Here is an 18,540-nt window from a genome sequence, read left to right as displayed (position 1 = left end):
TGAAGGCTGAGCTATTAAGGACCGGAACCTGGAAAAAAAAATATATATATACTTACCAATGCATAAGAACAACATTACCTATGTAACAGATGCTGAGTAGACACACGGTGAAAAGAGTCACAAAACCCTTTCTAAAAGTCTAAGTGGCTTTGCATCAGTTTGCACGGCCTGGAGAAAGCCCCTCTTGGGCAAAGACCTTTGGGCAGGTGAGAGAAGACTTCCTACGGAGACGTCCTGCCCATGGCCCCCACCACCCCCTCCTCTGGGCTCCTCCTCAGCAAAATAAACCCCACAACATCCCAGCCCTCTGCAGAAAGGGCAAGGAGTGAACAGCACAGAGGGGAAGGGATGAGGTGACTGAGATGGCAGCTGGAAACAGAAGAGATGGATAAGGATAAAGAAGAGAAAATGAGCAAGAAGAAAAATTTCTCAGTGCTGGAGCTTTAAAGACTGGAAAAGGAAAGGGAGGACAAAAGCAAGTGAAATGGATCTGGCAAAAAATAAAGATACAGTGAAAGAAAGATGGTAGAATGCCACAGGCCAAAACATGACAGCAAATCACAGGTTAAGAGCAAAAAATGTTGTCAGGAGACAAGACGACATGGGGAAGGAGTGTGAAAACCCAGAGGCCTGCTGCACTGCTGCTGAGCCTTTCCTGGGAAGGCGGGGGGGGCAGATGAGCGCCCTTCACAGCATGCCATCACTGTTCCCTCAGCTCCGGTGACCTGCAGGGTGGTGGCATCCCGCCTCCAGCCAGGCTTTCCCAGGGCATCTCTCCCACCGGACACGGGTAAGCTGCCAGGTTGATTTTAGCATCCCGTTAACGAGCAAGCAGACCCCCATGTAACCAAGCCACTTCATCATCAGTGATTCTGCGTCATTCCTTTAATTAAGCAGCCACCAAGCTTTTGGACAGCTAAAAAGAAAAAAAGGAAGAAAAGGAAAAAGCCCTGACAACACTCGCTTCCATATTTAATTTCCCATGACTGTCATGAACGCAGACCCCTGTTCCACACTGACACACACAGCCCCGAGTCAACTGTTGGGTCAACTCTGAACCAAGTCTCTGCCTGGCCACTTTTCCATCAGTCCAATGCTTTACGCCTGTAACGAGAGGGGTGCTGGCATTATTTTCAATAATATGCTGCACTACCAAACGCAAGGCATCGTCCACGTTCCCCAAGGATGGCTCCTTCTCAGGGTTGCAATGGATAAGCCGAGGAACAAGGGTGCCGAGGACAAACCTGGTACACGCACAACTGGAGGCCTCCAAGGCACACACCATAACCACCTGGCTGCACGGCAGATTTCAATGTAAGACCCAAAAGAAATGCTCCGAAATGACTCATTACCTGAATTTCAAATTCCTTTCTCCCTTTTCCTTCCCAACCAAGGCACGGTAAGAACCACAGTGCAGTACTTGTAGGCTTGTCCCTGAAAGGGCAATCAAAAATTGTAGAGAGCTGCCATAGGAAAGCCACTCCATTTTGTGAAGCACATACCATTTTGAACGTAAAAAGCTGACAGCTCCTTAAATGACTGTCATTCTAGTGCACTCATAGTACAAAGTTAAAAAAGCAAGTCCAATACATACCCCCTCTACTATAAAAATGGCTTAAGTTAAGGGGAGAAGGATTTTTTATGCTATTTTCCCACCACAACCAGGCATTTTTTTTTTCTTTCGCAGAATGATCTCCAAGCTCTCATTACTGCTGGTCTGAAACATTTATTCCTGCCCACTCAAATCTGCCAAAAGAGAAATGAATCATATGTCAATAAAACTTGGGGTCCTGAACATGTGTTTCAGAATTAATCTTAACGGCAAAATGTGTGAATCTGAGCCCAGCTACAGCAAGGCCTGCCAACTTCACTCATGGTAATTAAGCAAAGCCACACACGTTTAAGGGGATATTTAAGGAGCGCAGAGTGTTCCTATGGGGACTGGACTCAAGCACTACTCCATGAGCAGCTACCGCGCTTTAGAAACACATTAATTACTCTGCAAGAAAAAGCCTCCCAGAACTTCCAGGGATAAAGAATTTGGCAATACCTGCATTGACATTTTCTGTAGGGAATAAGTCCTTCTGCTTAGTTGCTGGCCCTGATGATGTACTGGACAGCAGCTCCCCAGCTTTGGACTCAATGCCACCAAGTGCTGAACACACGATCCAAGCTAAAAAAGCACTTATGCACAGATATGGTCTTTTGCCTGAATCTTAGCATCAAGTGTTTTATTGCGCTGATTCCTCAAGGCTGAGAGGATAGCACGTTGCTTACCTGTATTCAGGTTCTCTCAACCCATTCCCAACATAGCAAGCACGGCAATGCTGCACAGCCCGCCTTGTTACACACGAGGGAAGTTCTCAGGCTGTTAGTTAACGAGCAACTCCATGAGGTGGTAACAAAGATATTCTGCTATTAATGATGGTGGGCTTTCACCTGTTGAGGAGCCATACATCCCATCTCACAGCCCTAAGGAGCTTATCCTGGTCCAGCTTGCAGTGGAGTCAATGGAGTCATTGGCTGCAGAAGCTGGACCATGCCTCAGCCTGGGAGAAACCCACCCATCCCTGCTGATGCCACAGGCACCAAGAGATTGCTGGCATCCCCATCTTTTTTAGCAGGGCTCACTCGTGCTGGCACAGTGCAGTGCTGAGGCAGTGTCCCAGCTCTGGGCTTGACAGGGCTCAGCGCGAGGGTGGGACAAGGACTCAGCACCTGCCTTTATGGGCACGCTCTATGGCAATGCCTTTCAGGTGGATACAGCAAGTGCAAACAGAAGTTCACCTTAGCCAATACCATTTAGGCTGCTTTCTCTGCTCTTCCACAGATCTTGCCCCATCCCACTCCCACCTGTATGAAGACAAAACCTTCTCCTGCCATCTGGATTCACTTTCCTCCATCTCATCATGTTTCTGTCTATAAATGCCAGTAAAAAAAAAAAACTAAAAAAATCATGTATTTTGTGTCTTCCATCTTTACATAGCACGTCTATGCCTGTTTGTTTTTCTCTCCCGCCTGTTACTGGTTTTCCAAGCACCTGCTTCAGCATTTTATCCACCACGATCTTTATCGCAGGGGGGGTGCTGCTGCCAGCAGCTGCTCTGTGTCGGAGCCCCAGGGAAGCCAACCCAGCCTGGAAAATTTTCATCAACTCATGATCAGAACTGACTCAGGTTCAATCCAACAAGAAACTAATAAAGGCTGTCTGACCCTCAACTAATCAAGCAAAAAAGTGAGAAGTATGAAAAAAGTTGTCAACATGTCAAATCTATCATTCCACAGGCAGAATCTTCCAACTAAGCAATCAAAAAAGCCTCACAAATTTCTAGCACAAGCATCACTGTTACTGAAAGACATTAAAATACAGTTTTTCAAAGTAATAAGCTTTATTGTTTTACTTCTTCCAGGGCTTATTTTAACCCTTTGATCAATGCATTTAACTTTAGTCACTACTAAGAGAAAATACACCTTATTCAATGAACTTTAAAAACCTTATCACTGAGAAAACATGGGAAGATGATACCAAACATCCTCCCTGGGTATCCTAGTACAAGTACTGTTGTTCTCTTTGCAGTTGCAGTCTGTCAGCTAAGGCCCAGCCAAAAAGAACAAGGAAGTATGAAAAGACCAAAACAAGGCACTTCAGTAATCAAAGTGCAAAGGACTTTTTGCTTCAATTAAGTTCTTCCACATGACAGCAAGCAGATAAATGCAAAAGGCTTGTAAGGTTAGGCCTGCCCATTCAAAGGGAGTTTTCTCTTTTTCTCCTTCTTTTCATAAATATCAGAAATGCCAATTTCTGCATAAATAATTTATCTTGAATGGTGAAGCAGACAGCACTGCTGAAAACAGCAGCAGCTTTCAATGAAACTTTGGAGAGGGAGGGAGGGAGGAAGGGCTGGCTCTGAGCTTGGCACACGAAGGCAGAGATGATCTTGTCTAACCAAGGTCTGTATTAGCTGTGGAATGAATCCATGTTACTAATAAAGAGATACATAGTACAGAGAAGTATTTATCATGCAAAAGCAGAGGGGGAAAAAAAAAGCAAGGCCGCATGGTGTAAATCACGGGAGGATAACGGGATGCAAAGAGGAGAGCTCTGTCCTCAGATAGACAACGCAGAGCCCGTGATGAACCACAAATACCAAAAAGAAAAAAATTATTGCAGGCATTTGTAAATAAACATTTGGGGAAAAGGGCCAGGCAGTAAGGGGAGCCCAGGAATATCTGTCCGTGTTCATTTTCCTTATGAACCATTCCGTAACACCTGTCCCCTCACCTCCCACTGCCACCAAGCAAAGCGGACGCCGCTGACATGAAGACTCGTCCTATGTAAAGACACACTCAGGGATTCCACGATTTTGACTTGTGCACAACTTTCAAAGCTTTCCTTTTTGCATGAATAATGTTCAGGCTGATCCCGTAACACTCCTCCTTCTATTACAGCAAATCTAGTGGGCTCTCTTGCAGTTATCAGGGGTCTTGATCTTCTTCTCCCTTACACACTGCAGAAGGTCAGAGCAAGAGGTAAAAGTGCTCTGCAGCCCCTCTGCACACAGAGAGGGGGCAAAGCAGAGTCAGAGACCCAGCCGACTTCATGTATAAACACTGCTCGGTGGATTTTACTTACACAAGTGTCTGATCACAAGTTTCCACTCCCAATCAGAGTCTCGGACCCACACCGTAAATCAGCAGTGAGGTCAATGATTTACTGTTCATCTCATCTAATACCTCTGGCTATGCCACCTTTTTGTGAACACATGAAAATCAAAGAAACCATCCAAGTTCACGCAGGGTTTTGATTCAGCGAAGGCTCTAAAACTTAGAAATTGCAATTCCAGAGCTGGTGAGGAACTGGGAGAGGCAATTGTGTTATACCAACCCTGAGTGGTACTCCTGTCCTTAGCACAAATGCCTGAGATGACACTCGTGCCAAGCGCTTAGCTTGGCTTTTTATGGGGTCCAGTGCCTCTATGGGGGTGATATGGCTAGTAGCAAATTTGGTAGCTAACCGCTGTTCCTGGTTGCATAGTTCAGATTTTCCCATTGAATAGCTCTTTTCCTGGCTGGAGAGGAGGTGGCACCGACCAGGGCCCTATCCTGAGAACAGACATGGAAGCACACAGACCCTCTATGCCCTCTCCTCCCATCCCATCTGATGGCTGAATCTAGTCCAAAATGCATGCTCAAACTTGCATGCATGCAACATGCCACTTACATGAGACAAAATCTATGGCAAGTTTATGTCCTTCAGGGACATGATGAAAATAAATCTACCACTACCTGGCAATTTTTTGCTTATGCGTTATGCCGTAAGCCTGTAGATATTGTGCCTTCTATACACTTTCTTGCATCAAATTATTACTGAACTGTCACCAGTGGGTCAACTCGTGTTCCCAAGGCACAGTCATGTTAACAACCACAGGGGTGACCCAGATGGGACAGTGTCACTGCAGTGACTGGGAACGGATGCAGGTCACTGCAGTGACAAGAAAGATCTTCCAAAAGGTGCAGACTTCCAAAGCAGTCTTGATTTATTCTCATTAGAGTTGACATAGGATCTTTTGTCATGCCACCTCCTTCGAATATGAAGAGGACAGCTCCTCTACCTCACAGTATTAGCTATGAGACCAGTTATAGGTCCAACATTATTTCAACCCAGCAGATGCTGTACTAACAAGATGACAATGACGAATTAGAAACTGCATCACTTGCCAACAAGCAAAGGAACCACACAAAAAAACAGCGAGAAAAATTGTGGCAATAATCTGATTAATTCTGTTACCTGAGAACTAGGCACAAGGGCTTTCCACCAGTGTCCGCCTTTCACAAGGTCTACATCGCTCAAGGGCATTGACACTTTGCCAATAACACAATGGCGTGAGAATTTGTCAAAATCCACTACGGTTAAAAGCAGAGTTCTTCTCTGGGCTTCTAAAAAGGGGATTTCAAATGTGTACCTCTCTTCAAACACCGGGTTCTGCGTTTTGCGTTTCACTCCGGTCTGCTTGGAGTTCTTCTGATCAGGAAGAAGGCAGATCTTCACGTAGGGGTTGGAGTGAGCCATGTCTTGCCTCGAACCATCGTAAGAAATTGGAGGAGGCAGATCTTTAGCCTCAATGACTCGCACTATTAGATAATTATGCAACAGGTCGTATTGAGTGCTAAAATGCAGCATGCCCAGCTGATACTTCGATAAGATCTCCTCATCTGTCAAGGAGTCCATATCATCGCTATTTGAGTCAAGAGAGTACAGTCTTGGTTCAAATTTTCTAAAATAGTCATCTGGGGTATAGGTTTTTCGCAGGATAGTTGGCTGAACTATTTCTTTCTTAGCTCCTATTATTCCAAACTCAATAGGTTTAATATCAATTAACGGAGAACTTGGCCTCCTCGACTCTAAACCTAAACGAGAGAAATGCAAAAATACGATGTTAGAAACTCAACTGAAGCCATTACAGGTGCAAGTCAACTTGTGCTTCTTTGGGTACAGCTCTTCTGTGTCTGTGCAATGCCCAGCACAGCAGGCTCCCCAGCGGGACTTTTCACCATTACATTGCCAACAATTAAAAGCACCCTTAGTTACGCTGAAGTGCAAGCTCAGCTACACTTTTCCTCCCCGTCCATTTTCACATGCAATTACTATGTGTGTGCTTCAGCAAGAAAAACAGGGCTGGCCCCTTCCACTGTGTTCCTGCAGAACAGGATGAGATTTTAATCAATGCACCTTCAACTTGACTTGATTCCCTGTCTAAAGGATGAAAGAGCAAGCGCTACAGTTTGATTTTCTTCCCCACAAGAATTACATTAATGTTGGAAGGACGACCTTACTTGAAATCCGCCTCGTGAGGCTGTAAGTGGACCGTGATGCATCTGAAGACGACCGCCTTCTGTCAGGGGAAACATCCTGAAGAGTGGGAGGCAGTTCACTGATTGCATTATCAGAGTCTCCATCTTTGTCCTCATTTTGGCTGCTTATCCTGTTATAACGAGAGACCTTTGGGTGATTCAACCCAGTAAAAGGAGTATATACAGAATAAAAATGCATTCTGGTATTCTGGGTCTAATCTTGGGTGCACGTCCCTGGATGCTGCGGGGTATCTCCTGATCTATTTGGCAAGCAAAAGGCTGAGCAACTGACTTCAGACCTATGTAAAAAACAGATTCTTTATCTTTCTGCCTGTCTTTCAAACAGAGTTGTATCAGTATTAGAGCACGACACAGGCCACATGGGCACGTGTGACTCAGATCTTGATCAGAAGTATTATACTTGTCTTTAAGAAAAAAGAAAGGAAAAAAAATACCCACAAACCACAAAACCCAAACAGTACCTTATTGCTGTAAATTCACAGCTACACTTTGGAAGCATGGCCTTCACTAGGAATGAACCAGCATGGGAAACCACCACATTGGGACATCTCAAACCTACCACACACACCTCAGTAAAATATTGCTTTGCAGTTACACCACTGAGGTTTCAAAACTCGATCTTATAAATACCATTAATTAACAGCTATTTATTGACATGCCTTTTTAAATAATTAGCTGCTTTTTATCCAGTTCTATAAAGCAGAGGTGATTCTCACATGATAGTTATTTTACTGCCCAGGGGTCTCAGTGGGAGCAGGGAAGTTGGCAGGATCTAAATAACAAAGCAAGTTGCAGTGAGAACTGTAGCATCTTTGAGAAGACCCAACAGAAGACTGGCATCATAAAGAATTCCACATGTAATTCCCATTTCAGGGGTTTTTTTATATATATATATTTATATATATATATATATATATATATATATATATATATGTGTATATATATATATATATGCGTGTGTGTGTGTATGTATGTGTGTGTATATATATGTTGTTTTCATAGAAAACAACATTCTGGTTAAAAACCTCAACGTGTCACAGCCGCAGTGGCTCACAAAAGCAGTCAGGACCTCCCAACCTTGACTGAAAGAAGAGCAAGAGCAAACAGTAACAAGTAGAGGAGATAAAAGTCTCCAACTGCACGTTCAGAGGGGAGCGGCTGGCAGACATCTGCTGACGGTAATGAAATCACACGATGGTAGGTGACGTGTAGTGCATCATGCAAAATAAGCCTTTTGGTTAATCCATGAGACACAGTACTCCAAAAAACAGCAGCAAATCACAAGGAAAGCATCAGCATGAAACAAGCAAAGCAAAGAGGAATACTGTGTGAGTTTTGCTCCTGATTCACCCTCTCTAGGTGCATGGCTTAGTTGGGTTTAAAGGAAATATGTCAAATCATTTGCTTTAGTAACCAATGACTGGACTAGAGCAATAAATATATTCTGCAAAAGCAGTAAACTCACAGAAAAGGCCCCCCAAATACAAAATAGATTTAAGCTGGAATTTCTTATCCAAATTCACAAAGTGCACAGCAGGATCCATGCAAATCTCACCAACCCAGAGTCGCACAACTCATCCACATTAAAAAAAAAAAGTCTGCTAATAATCAAAACCAAACCCTATGCTAAAAGGGGCATACAATATTTGCACAACTCTGCAGCCCATTAAAGGCAGTCCAAATCACGCAGTTTGACGTATAATCAGTACTTGGAACACAAATAGCTTTTTCATGCCTAAATGCGGGTCTACACAATCATAGGTAGCGTTTGGATATACTTGTGTTTGAGAAGCAAATGCACAGAATGAGGAGAAGGCAGGGTGAAAACGGAATCAGGAAGAGAGGCATTAAGGATGTTCTACAACGGGTAAACGTAATAGTGAGTTAATAACATACAGATGACCTTTAGTAAGGAAATTGCTACTGAGCCACAATAATTTTTCCTCAAATAAACTTTGGCTCTGGTTAAAGCAGCTCTGTTTCTGTTTAATCCAAACCTTTGGGAAGAGGAGTCGCGTCCCAATTTCAATTCAGCCTCACAGACCATGCACCGTTTACCTTTGGGGTTTATGTAGAATATTCCATAACAGGCAGCGCCGACATACACCCTCGCTCCCAGCCCATTTCTGCAAAGACCAGGATGCAAGCACTCCTCATGAAATAACAAGAAGCCACCATGCATTCAGGTCAATACAATTACACTCACTTCAGTAAGAATTTTTTTACCTAAGTTGCCACTATAAAAAATTCAGAAAGTGAGAAAAATCAACAGTCTCCCAAGAGGAAGGGCTTAAACTTGCAGCTTTAATGTCCCCTCCTGAATTTCCAGGACAATGAGGTGTCTCAGAGCTGCCAAAGGGAAAACCTACGGGCAAACAATAAAGGATGGATTATTAAGCGTGGGCATTCAGATGTTTGTTAGTAGGCCAATGAAGACCATAAAAGCAGTCTTCCCCTGGGGACTGGGTGGGGATGTAAGGAAGGAGCAAATGGCATTCTGCATTACACCAGTGTCCTGGGCCCATGAAGAAGTGGCAAGATGGAAAGATCTCAGCTGAAAACCTAGATCCATTTTTAAAACACTTTCAGGCTGTGAGCAGGGAATATAATAAATTGATTTGTTCCTAAATTCAATGCACGCATCTAAATGCAGAATATGGTGGTGTCAAATCAGTCTTCCGTTTTAGGGGTTTCCACTGAATCCAAAAGCCCCCTTTTCAAAAATAAAAGAAAAAAAAAAGGATGAGGGGTCAATTGACATACACAGATCGCTGAGCACTTAAAAACATACCCATTAAACACCTTATTCTGAGACCAATTCCAAACCCTTACTCTGCTCACACATCTAACTCCAGACGTTGTTTCCTACCTCCAAAAACGCATACAGAGATTTAAGAGTATAAGATCAACATAGTGAAAATAGAAATCTTCTTCAGCTTCTGAATTCTGAGCCAGCAGAGGCTGCACGGGATCGTTTCCACCTTAAACCTGCACACACAAAAAGCACAGCCCTCCTATTGATCAGCAAACAACGTACACCGTTTCTGTCTCCTGCCTTTTACTCTCCTTTCCTCTTCATCTTCCAAACTCTTGTTCCTCCACAGGCTCATTTTGTCCCCCTCTCCTCTCAATCACATCCCCTCAGCTCCTTTCCCTCTCTGTATCTCCTCTGCTCTCTTTGCCCTCCTCACTCAACTCATTTCTGGGTTCCCTCACCATTTTCCAACAAAGTCACCCTGGAAGCTTAAAACATCACCATCTTCCCTGGCACCAGCCTGGGTCCATCCCAGCTCAAGAAGAGGAGCCAACAGCCTTTTCATGCAAGCATAGCCTGATCCCCAGCTTCCACATCAATGTGTGTTAACAGACGTCTCTAGAGATCGCAGGATTTGCAACGATGCCAGAGGAGATGGTGACTTCAGTGATGCTAAGGCATGGCAGCATCCATGCCTCCTTGCAAAGCACAGCTACTTCTCTCGTGTGTCCTCTTCTTGGATACCTGCTGCCCCTCTCGGGCATCACCTCTGGGAACTCACCGTCTCTCGGCACTAGAGCAGAACAGGGAGACCCTAACTGCACCAGATTGCCTGAAGCTGTAAGGAAAGATGGATACGTGACCTAGGCTGGGGTCCCGGGGACCCTACCCAGGGCTGCTAGCATGAGTAGGTGTAGCATAAAGCGCAACATTGTTGAAGAACTGGGCTTTTTTTTTCAGAGCGCATTGTCTTCTGCTTATGGCCATTCCAGTAGGTTAATCGTAGAGGCTTTCAGATGGAGCAGGACTGGGAGAAAACAACACAGGCTGAAAAGAGCATTTTATGAGTCCAAAGGTCTCCATGTCCTCTGCCTGTGGCAAAGTCCAGTTCATCTGCAAAGTCACCATACATCTGAGTTTTGTGATCAAAAGAAGAAGAGAGCTTCAATGCTTACAATGCCCCTTTAGCCAGACAGAAGGATCCAGCAGTCAAAAACTACACCACGGACAATCACCCCACACCCCCAAACACACATGATGTCCCTTCTGCTCCTCAGCACACCAGGGAAACTCCGAAGCACTCTCTCACAACAAGCCTAGCTACTTGTTCCCAAGTATGCAATTGTTCCTGCAGCAATCTTTCTACGTCCAATACTGCAACCTCATCACTGTGTCCTCCTGTGTGCAGTGCTTTCCTATTTAGCATTGATTTTGTTTCCATTTCCCATTAATTGCAGGTGAATCCATTTCTAGGCATATATCAGACTCTTAAATATGCTGCTCCATGTTTAAAAACCACTCCAACACATCTTGAACATCTCTATTTTAATTACTTCAGTATTAATTACCATTCTATTCTACCTGGATTCAAAAGAGTATGTAGACAAGACTGTGATTTAAACATGAGAATTTACTTCATGCAGCACCAAAGACATGGACTTTCCAGACCTGACACAGAGTAACAGTAGGCACCCACAGGAGGAGATAAAATTAACTGAGTGTCTCAGTGCCTCGGTACCAACTTCTGAGCATCGTACGACGCACTAAATAGACATCTCCTATGCTACAGCTTCTGGACACACCGAAGCCATGTCCATCAAACGATCTGCTCTCACAGAAGACAGCCCAGCCAACAGAGCAGACACTAAAAGACAGGAGACATCTGCTCCCTTCTTGGTTTCACTAAGGCCTCCACAGGGTCACCTCTGTGCTGCAAATTCCCAAACAATACGGAGCAAAACAGGGAATGCTGCATTGACTTTCTTTGTAATAAATTTGCAAAAATACTAATCAAAGCTCCAGATAAAACCCAGCATTACCACTGTCGTTCTTTAATGATTCAAGAGGAAATCTTGAAGAGTACTAAGATGATGCAGGAGATCAAGTCTTGCTAAATGAAACTTTAGATTAATTTCCCCTTTAGAGCACACACAAGGTACGCCTTTCATCTGCTTATATGATAACCACCTTCACACTAGGCTACGAAAATGTTTCAAAGCAACCTCATGAGCATTTCAGCTAAGTTGAAGTGCTCCAAAGGGCTGGTCCATTTGAAGAGGAAATAGGACTGAAGATGAAAAGCATCTTTAGAAAAGGGTGCACAGCTAAACCAGTTATCAGCTTGCTATGCTAGCTTACAAAATAATTTGTCTTACTCATCAGAAAAGTGTTTTACAAAGACTAACCTTAATATTTGAGCTAACAGCGCTGCTCTTTTCCACCTTGCCGTTGAGTAGCCTACATTCCCACCCTCAGCAGAAGATTCCTCCTTTCTACGTGGCATCCTTTGGACGTCCCATCGCCATTTCATATCAATACTCTCATCACAGCTCAACAGCCCTACTCCTCAGTTAAAGCTACGAAATTGTGCATCTAAACTTACAGCCAGGCTGGAGTTTGAGCAGGAAAAGGTCCCAGGATTTCAACTTCATCTTCATTTGTTTGACAACAGCTACAGTCGAAACACTTCTGACAACAATTTCTACAAGTCCACCGGCACAGCAAGAGATCCGAGATTCTAGCGAGCAGACCCTGAAGCCATTGGAAACCAAAGTACAAGATTACAACCCATCAATAGCTATTGAGAAATAACATTCAGCTGTATTTGTGTTTGTGTTTCTGCAACAGAACATTAAGAACTATATTTATTCCATCTATATCAACAGACAAGTGCTATGCAGTTACCAGCCCAACTTCACTGATGCCATAACGAGGCAGGAAAATAAGCATTCACTGCAGGTATTTTCCCTCTAGTAGCGATGTATTATTATGTAGGTTGGCAAGAGGGTGATTTACAAAACACTATGGCGTAGCAATATGCTAGAGTGGAAACATGCTTACTCTTTCACACACATCAACAAACTAATAGATCAGCAAATGTATAACAGAATGAATTAAAAACAGAAGGTAAGTGAAAGCTCCGACTTAATCCAGCAAGGGTCTATTTAATTTGAAAATCTTAACACAGCAATGCGAACACATTTCGTCCCTGTAGATGTATCAGCACGTAATATTTGTATGATCCATACACATACAGCATTACAACCTGACAATCTTGCCACTAAAATGGATTAGCAGAAGCATGCTATCCACATGCCTCCCCTCTGCTATGATAATTAATTTAATGAAGAACCTTCAAATGATTTTTTTTTTTTTTTTGAAGAAGTTACTTGACCCAGAAAAGTATTTCTTTTCTTAGGTTTTTATGGTGGCATTGGCAGCATCACCTGTAACAGTGCTCCTCTGCTGTTACAGCCACGGGGTGTGAGCACCCCATCGGAGGGGCAACAGGCTGCTGCCCCATTTCCATGCCTTCCCTACAGCCTTCCCTCCACTTTAAAGCTCTACGTGCTTCAAGAGGAGCAGAAAGCCAAACCTCAGCCCATTTCCCACCCATGCCAGCTCCAACTTCTGCGGTTTGTAAGAACGCTCATTAAGCAGCACAAGGGCACTGCTAATAAAGGGCATCGCTCCGTAGTCATGGGGGGGGGAGACATGCAGCTGCAAGAGCACAGCACAGGCACATCCAGGATCGAATTGCTTTATGATTGTACGTGACCTTGAAATGTTCCTAAGAAGCTGAAGAAATAAAGCATGTGAGAATTTCTTTGTAGATATCCCCCCAAAATACTCGAGACATTCGCAGTATTCACGAGTGTGCAGGTGCAAGGGCACTACCACACCACACAAAGGGGTTTCCTCTGAGGAACACAGATCTGCAGTGAAGACTCCACAGGAACATTTCTTTTTGCTCCAGTAAAACACACAGTTTTTTCCATAAAACAAAATCTGAACATTGAAAAAAAAAAATTACCAGCCCAAAATGCAGTGCATTACTTATATCTAGGACATCAGTAAAGAGTCAGAAAATACGAGACAATCCCCTCAGGATGGAGTGAGGAGACAGAGCAGAGAGTGAATCATCAGATTAACTCACCTCATTTATTGGTTCCAACTGTCCTTTTAGACATCCAGGATGAAGCAAAGGGGAACAAAATGAAAAAGACAAAAACAGGTTAGCAATGCTCAAATAACTTTAAATTTTCTGCCATGACATGCCCCGGCCTGGGATGAGCTTGGATTTCTGGCAAGACGGTACCTTGCAAATGGTAGAGGAAGGAGAGGTCTCCTGACCAGGCATCTGCTTCTGCTGTTTCCAGTCCCTCCCCACCAACCTCCCTCTGCTCCTCCTTCCCTGGGAGTGAAATTCCCAAACCCATCCTGGAGCATGAAAATCCTGCTCATTGCCCCTTGCTAACGGGGTATCACATGCAACCACTTATTTTCTTTTCTTTAATAACCTGTCTCTAATTGCAGCAACTACTTGCTGCTGACAGAAAACCATATCCAAATTTTCCAGTTAGATGCCACAATGGAAAAAAAGGCTTTCCTCCAGAGTCAGCCCATATAAACGCAGTTTCAAGGCCAACTCGTTAAAAGCAGCATTTCTAGGAAGGGGCACAGACTCAGAATACTCTCCGTTATGTACACATCGCTTGAGGTAGCTGAGCATCTTCAGTCTCATCCTCAGATGTGACTTGAAGAATACAAAAAATAGAAGTTAAGCGTTTAAAACTTGCATCATGCACTCCAGTTCGAAAATCTGCACTGCAGCCACTTCCACCAAGTCACGGAGAAAATCTACAGCAAAGGAAGAAATCATCGCAAGCCAGTGCTTTATTCACCAAGCCACCCTTGGAACATTATATGTGACCCACTTCGTTGATAACTGGAGACTTAGTAGCATTTCAGATGCCTGCTGAAATGTCTTTCCTACCACTTCCTGTCTAATGTCTAAGAGTTTCCTAATTGTCCTGGCTGTCTTTCTATAGAGGGAATGCCTAAAAAAAAAAAAAACCAAACAAAAAACACCACAAAAACTACACAACAAAAAAACAACCCACACAAAACCCCCTCACTCTTCTCTACTCTCCCACATGCAGAAATTGGTTTCTAGCTTTATGCTCATGACAGGGACAAGAGCAGTCTTTTATAAAGGAGCTGGGATGCAGAAGTTGCCTTCAGTTCCAAAAACTCTCCCAAGGATCACATTTCAGCCCAAGCCTCCCTTTTAAACTTCTCAGAAACCAATGGTTGGTAAAAAGGCCACCGCTTGTTTGAAACACAAATTCGGAGACTGGAAATGCTGCAGTGCAATGTGACAAGACAGTGATTACCAGAGACCCATGGACCAACTGTTTACGAAAATCCTAAATGGTTTAAAGGGCTTTATCATTCCTTATTAATGCAAAGTTGCAGCCAAAGCATGGCAGCCAAAGCTACAGTGGTTTAGCAAAGCTGCAATAAGAATATTTAAATTGCTCTAAAACAAAGCGGCTGGATCCGTGCCACACAATCGAACGCCGTAGCAAGTGCTGTGCAAAGGAAGTGGCATTTCTGAATGGCCCGCAGGGACGCAGGGTAGGCTTGTGTCAAACAGCCCTCCTGGTTACGAGCGGCCACCGGTGATGTGAAACCGCTCCTGTGTGCCACCAGCCCCAAGAGCACACGTAGCAGTCCCACGGGCACCATAATACAGTGCCTCCATGACCACCCCCAAATCTCCACCAGGAAACAGGAGGACAGAAAGAAGAACCAAGTATTCCAGTGCAGAAGCGGTAAACAAGTAACCAGTGCCATACAGGGCTCAAATGCAGGGACCTATGAAAGGAGAGCAAACACAACCAGCTGTGTGCATCCACCTCGCTCACACCGGGCAGGAGGGTCGGGGCTGGGGAAGGGCAGGGGCTTAGGGCAGGATGCAACAGCCAACAGGCGCTGGGGGATGCCAGGGAGCACAGCTGCTGCAACGCGCTCAGCACCCCCAGGAGAAGGGCTGGGCCCCCAGGGTCACGGAGACACCGTCGTGCCCTGCCACGTCGTCTCAAGCCAGATGAGCAGAGGACAGCCCAGCTGGGAGCCCCCAGCCACGAGTGAACCCTCGTCCCAGCTGTCCCAGGCACGTCCCCTCTCCTGGAGTCAGGTGCAGGGCAGGGCTACATCGCCGCTTCACTCCTCGCCGCTGGAGCCCAGCGCCCCCGGTCCGCCCAGGCCCGCGGGGAGGGTCGCCTGCTGCAAAGCAGCACAGCTGCTGGCCACAAACGGGTCAAGGGACCAGCCACAACACCCTGCCACGGCAGTGTCCCCGGGGACGCTGCAGCAGGGTGGGGTCCCCACTGGTGACGGACCGAGTTACGCCCCTGCAGTTACACCCCCAGGGAAGGCTCACAGGCCCCACCGCAGTGGGCACGGCGGCCTAGGGACAGCGGGGTCCCCCCGGCCACACACCCGTGGGTGGCCTCCCACCACCCCAACCCGACCAACACCACAGCGTGGGGATAACGGGGTGTCCCCGCTGCCCTCGTCCCCACCCGCGCACCCCCGCCTCGCACACGGGGGCCCCGACCGCTGCGCTGCCGGAGGGCCCGCCCGGCCCCACTCGAAGTCCCCGCCGAGCCGAGGGGCCGCGGGAGCCCCGCACCCACCCGGCCGTCCGCCCCCTCCACGGGGCTCACCCGCGGGGGGCTCCAGCCCACCCCCTCGGGGGCAGCGCCCGCCGCGCTCCCCGCTCCCACCCCCGGGCGCCGCGGCGGCTCTGCCCCGAGTGGGAGGGGGGGCCGCGGGGGCGCGGCTGGAGGTGGACGGGGCCCCGCGGGACGGGGGTCATGGGTGGCGTTGGTAGCGGGTGCCTCTACCAAGGCCCCAGCGCCCGGACTCCCCGCGCCGCTGGAAATGCTCCGCTCGGGTTTATCTTAAAACTGGGCGGCAGCCTTCGGAGCTACAGATGGAAAACAGGCGGCTGGGAACGGCAGGGCCGGAGGGGAAAATCGCTCAGGGTTTAAACCAGCCCAAAATTTAATTCAGCCTCACACTGCCGGGGGGGGGGGTCCCACCCGTCACGCCGAAGGCTGGGGCTGGCCGCAGCCCAGGGCGCCTGTGCCCCCCGCCCCGCCGGGCCGTGCCCGGGGCGGGGGTGGGGGGGGGGCGATTAAGCCCCCGGCGCATCCCGGTCTGCCCGCGGGGTTTCGCGTCCTCCTCCCCCCAAGAAGTCCCTGTGCGGGCTCGGGCCGGGCTCGCACACACCGGGGCCACGCCGCTCCGCCCGGCAGGGAGCAGAGAGCAGGTTCCCCGCGGGGACCCGCTCCCACCCCGGCGCCTCGCGAGCAGCGGGCTGCAAGTCCCGCTCCCGCCCCGGCCCCGCCTGCCCCCTCGCCGGGGGCTGCCGCCGCCGCCGGGAACTCCTCCCCAGAAGTTAACCCGAAGTTGCGCACCGGCACCGGGCAAGAAGCGCGGGGGGGCCCCGCCGCGGCACGGCACCCGTCCCGCAGACGAAGCGGGGGGTCCCGCCGCGCACGCTCCAGACACGCACTCCCCCCCCCCCCCCCGCCCGGGGACGCGGGTGGCCGCGGGCCCCGCGGCGCGGCCGCTCCGCACCCACCTGGATGTACGCCATCTTCCGCGGGGCGCTCCGCGGGGCGCGCACGGCGCCTCCCGCCGCGCTGCTCCACCCGCGCCCGCTGCGCCGCGATCCGCCCCGCGGGCCGGCACCGCCCCGGGCGGGGGGCGCGGCTGCAGCGCCCGGCGGGCGAGGAGCGGCTCCGGCGGGGCTCCGCGGCCGCGCAGGCACCGCGGCGGCCGGGGCCGCCGTCAGGGCGAGGAGAGCCGCCGCGCCCCGGGTCGGTAGGACGCGCGTGGGGTGTGCGCTCCGAGGGGGCTGGCGGAGGCGCGGAGCAGGCAGGCTCCTGCCCGGCCCTGCCCGCGGAGCCTCCGCGGGGCTGCGCGGCGCGGCGTGAGCCGCGGGTGCAACAGGTCCGCTGCAGCGCGGGCAAACACTGACCTCCAGAGGGCCCGGCGCGGAAATTCAGGGCTGGAAACCCCTCCTGGCCCCCGGGGACACAGCCGGGGGGCGGCACGGCCCGGCCCGGCCCGGCCCGGCCCCGCGGAGCCGCCGGCAGCGCGGCAGGCGTCGGTAGAAGCAGAGGCACGTACGTGTGGAGCGGCAGCAGCGGGGGTGAGAGCGGTGGCCTTGTCTGATAAAGCAATTTTTATAGCAGTGTTTTCCTCCGAAGAGCTCGCTGTATGAGAAGATGCTATGGGAAGCACACCGGAGTTTCAACAGGGATGCGGCTGTTCTGTGAGCTTGAATGAACCAAGTTGAAGCGCATATACTCGCCTCTTCCCGAGCAAAGATGAGGGGCTGGAGTAAGAAGCGAGCTTTTAACCCGCAGGCCACACTACGTATCGTGTTGCTTGGCTTCATGTCCGTGTGCTGATGTATCGGGTCCTAGCCAGAGGAGATGTGGCCCAGTGATGGGACCCTCTCAGGCAAATCCCACCACGTGGGTGGTTGGTTGGACCTGGGGAACCCAAGTAGGAAAGTGGTCTCTTTTGAGGTCAAACTTGTGGAAAGGGAAAGCACAGGAAAGGCGGGGATCTGGGGCTGTTCCTCTTGAGCACCACCTTGGTACCACACAAATTACAGGCTTCCCCATGCGCCACTGTAAATGAAGGCTCCTGCCCTCGGCTTCGGAGGAAGCTCTCCGGCTACGCTTCTGGCACCTTCCTAGCACATGGATTTACACTAAACCCTGGATAAGGCGGAGAGGCAAGAGGCAGCGTTTTACAGCTCAGCCCAGCTGGACGGCGGGCAGCTGTGTGCTGCAGGGCACGTCCCTGCCTCACAACCACCCCGT

At 48.5% G+C, this 18,540-nt stretch overlaps 1 protein-coding gene across 1 annotated transcript in view; it reads right to left on the bottom strand.

The window, feature by feature from the left end:
* The window catches only part of SYT17 (synaptotagmin 17), a 40,005-nt gene extending 22,705 nt beyond the window's left edge, over positions 1–17,300 (bottom strand). The window contains exons 1-5 of the mRNA XM_072878162.1: positions 17,286–17,300; positions 13,785–13,802; positions 12,231–12,379; positions 6,835–6,983; positions 5,789–6,408 (exon numbers count right to left, since the gene is read on the bottom strand). Of these exons, the coding sequence (XP_072734263.1) occupies positions 5,789–6,408; positions 6,835–6,983; positions 12,231–12,379; positions 13,785–13,802; positions 17,286–17,300 (951 nt within the window). The remainder of the gene's footprint in view (positions 1–5,788; positions 6,409–6,834; positions 6,984–12,230; positions 12,380–13,784; positions 13,803–17,285) is intronic.
* Positions 17,301–18,540: the final 1,240 nt, after the last annotated feature.

The sequence above is a fragment of the Ciconia boyciana genome, chromosome 13, assembly GCF_034638445.1.
Source record: "Ciconia boyciana chromosome 13, ASM3463844v1, whole genome shotgun sequence".
Taxonomy (NCBI): Eukaryota; Metazoa; Chordata; class Aves; order Ciconiiformes; family Ciconiidae; genus Ciconia; species Ciconia boyciana.
The sequence above is the reverse complement of the archived record's forward strand: the minus strand, read 5'-3'. Positions and strand labels throughout refer to the sequence as shown.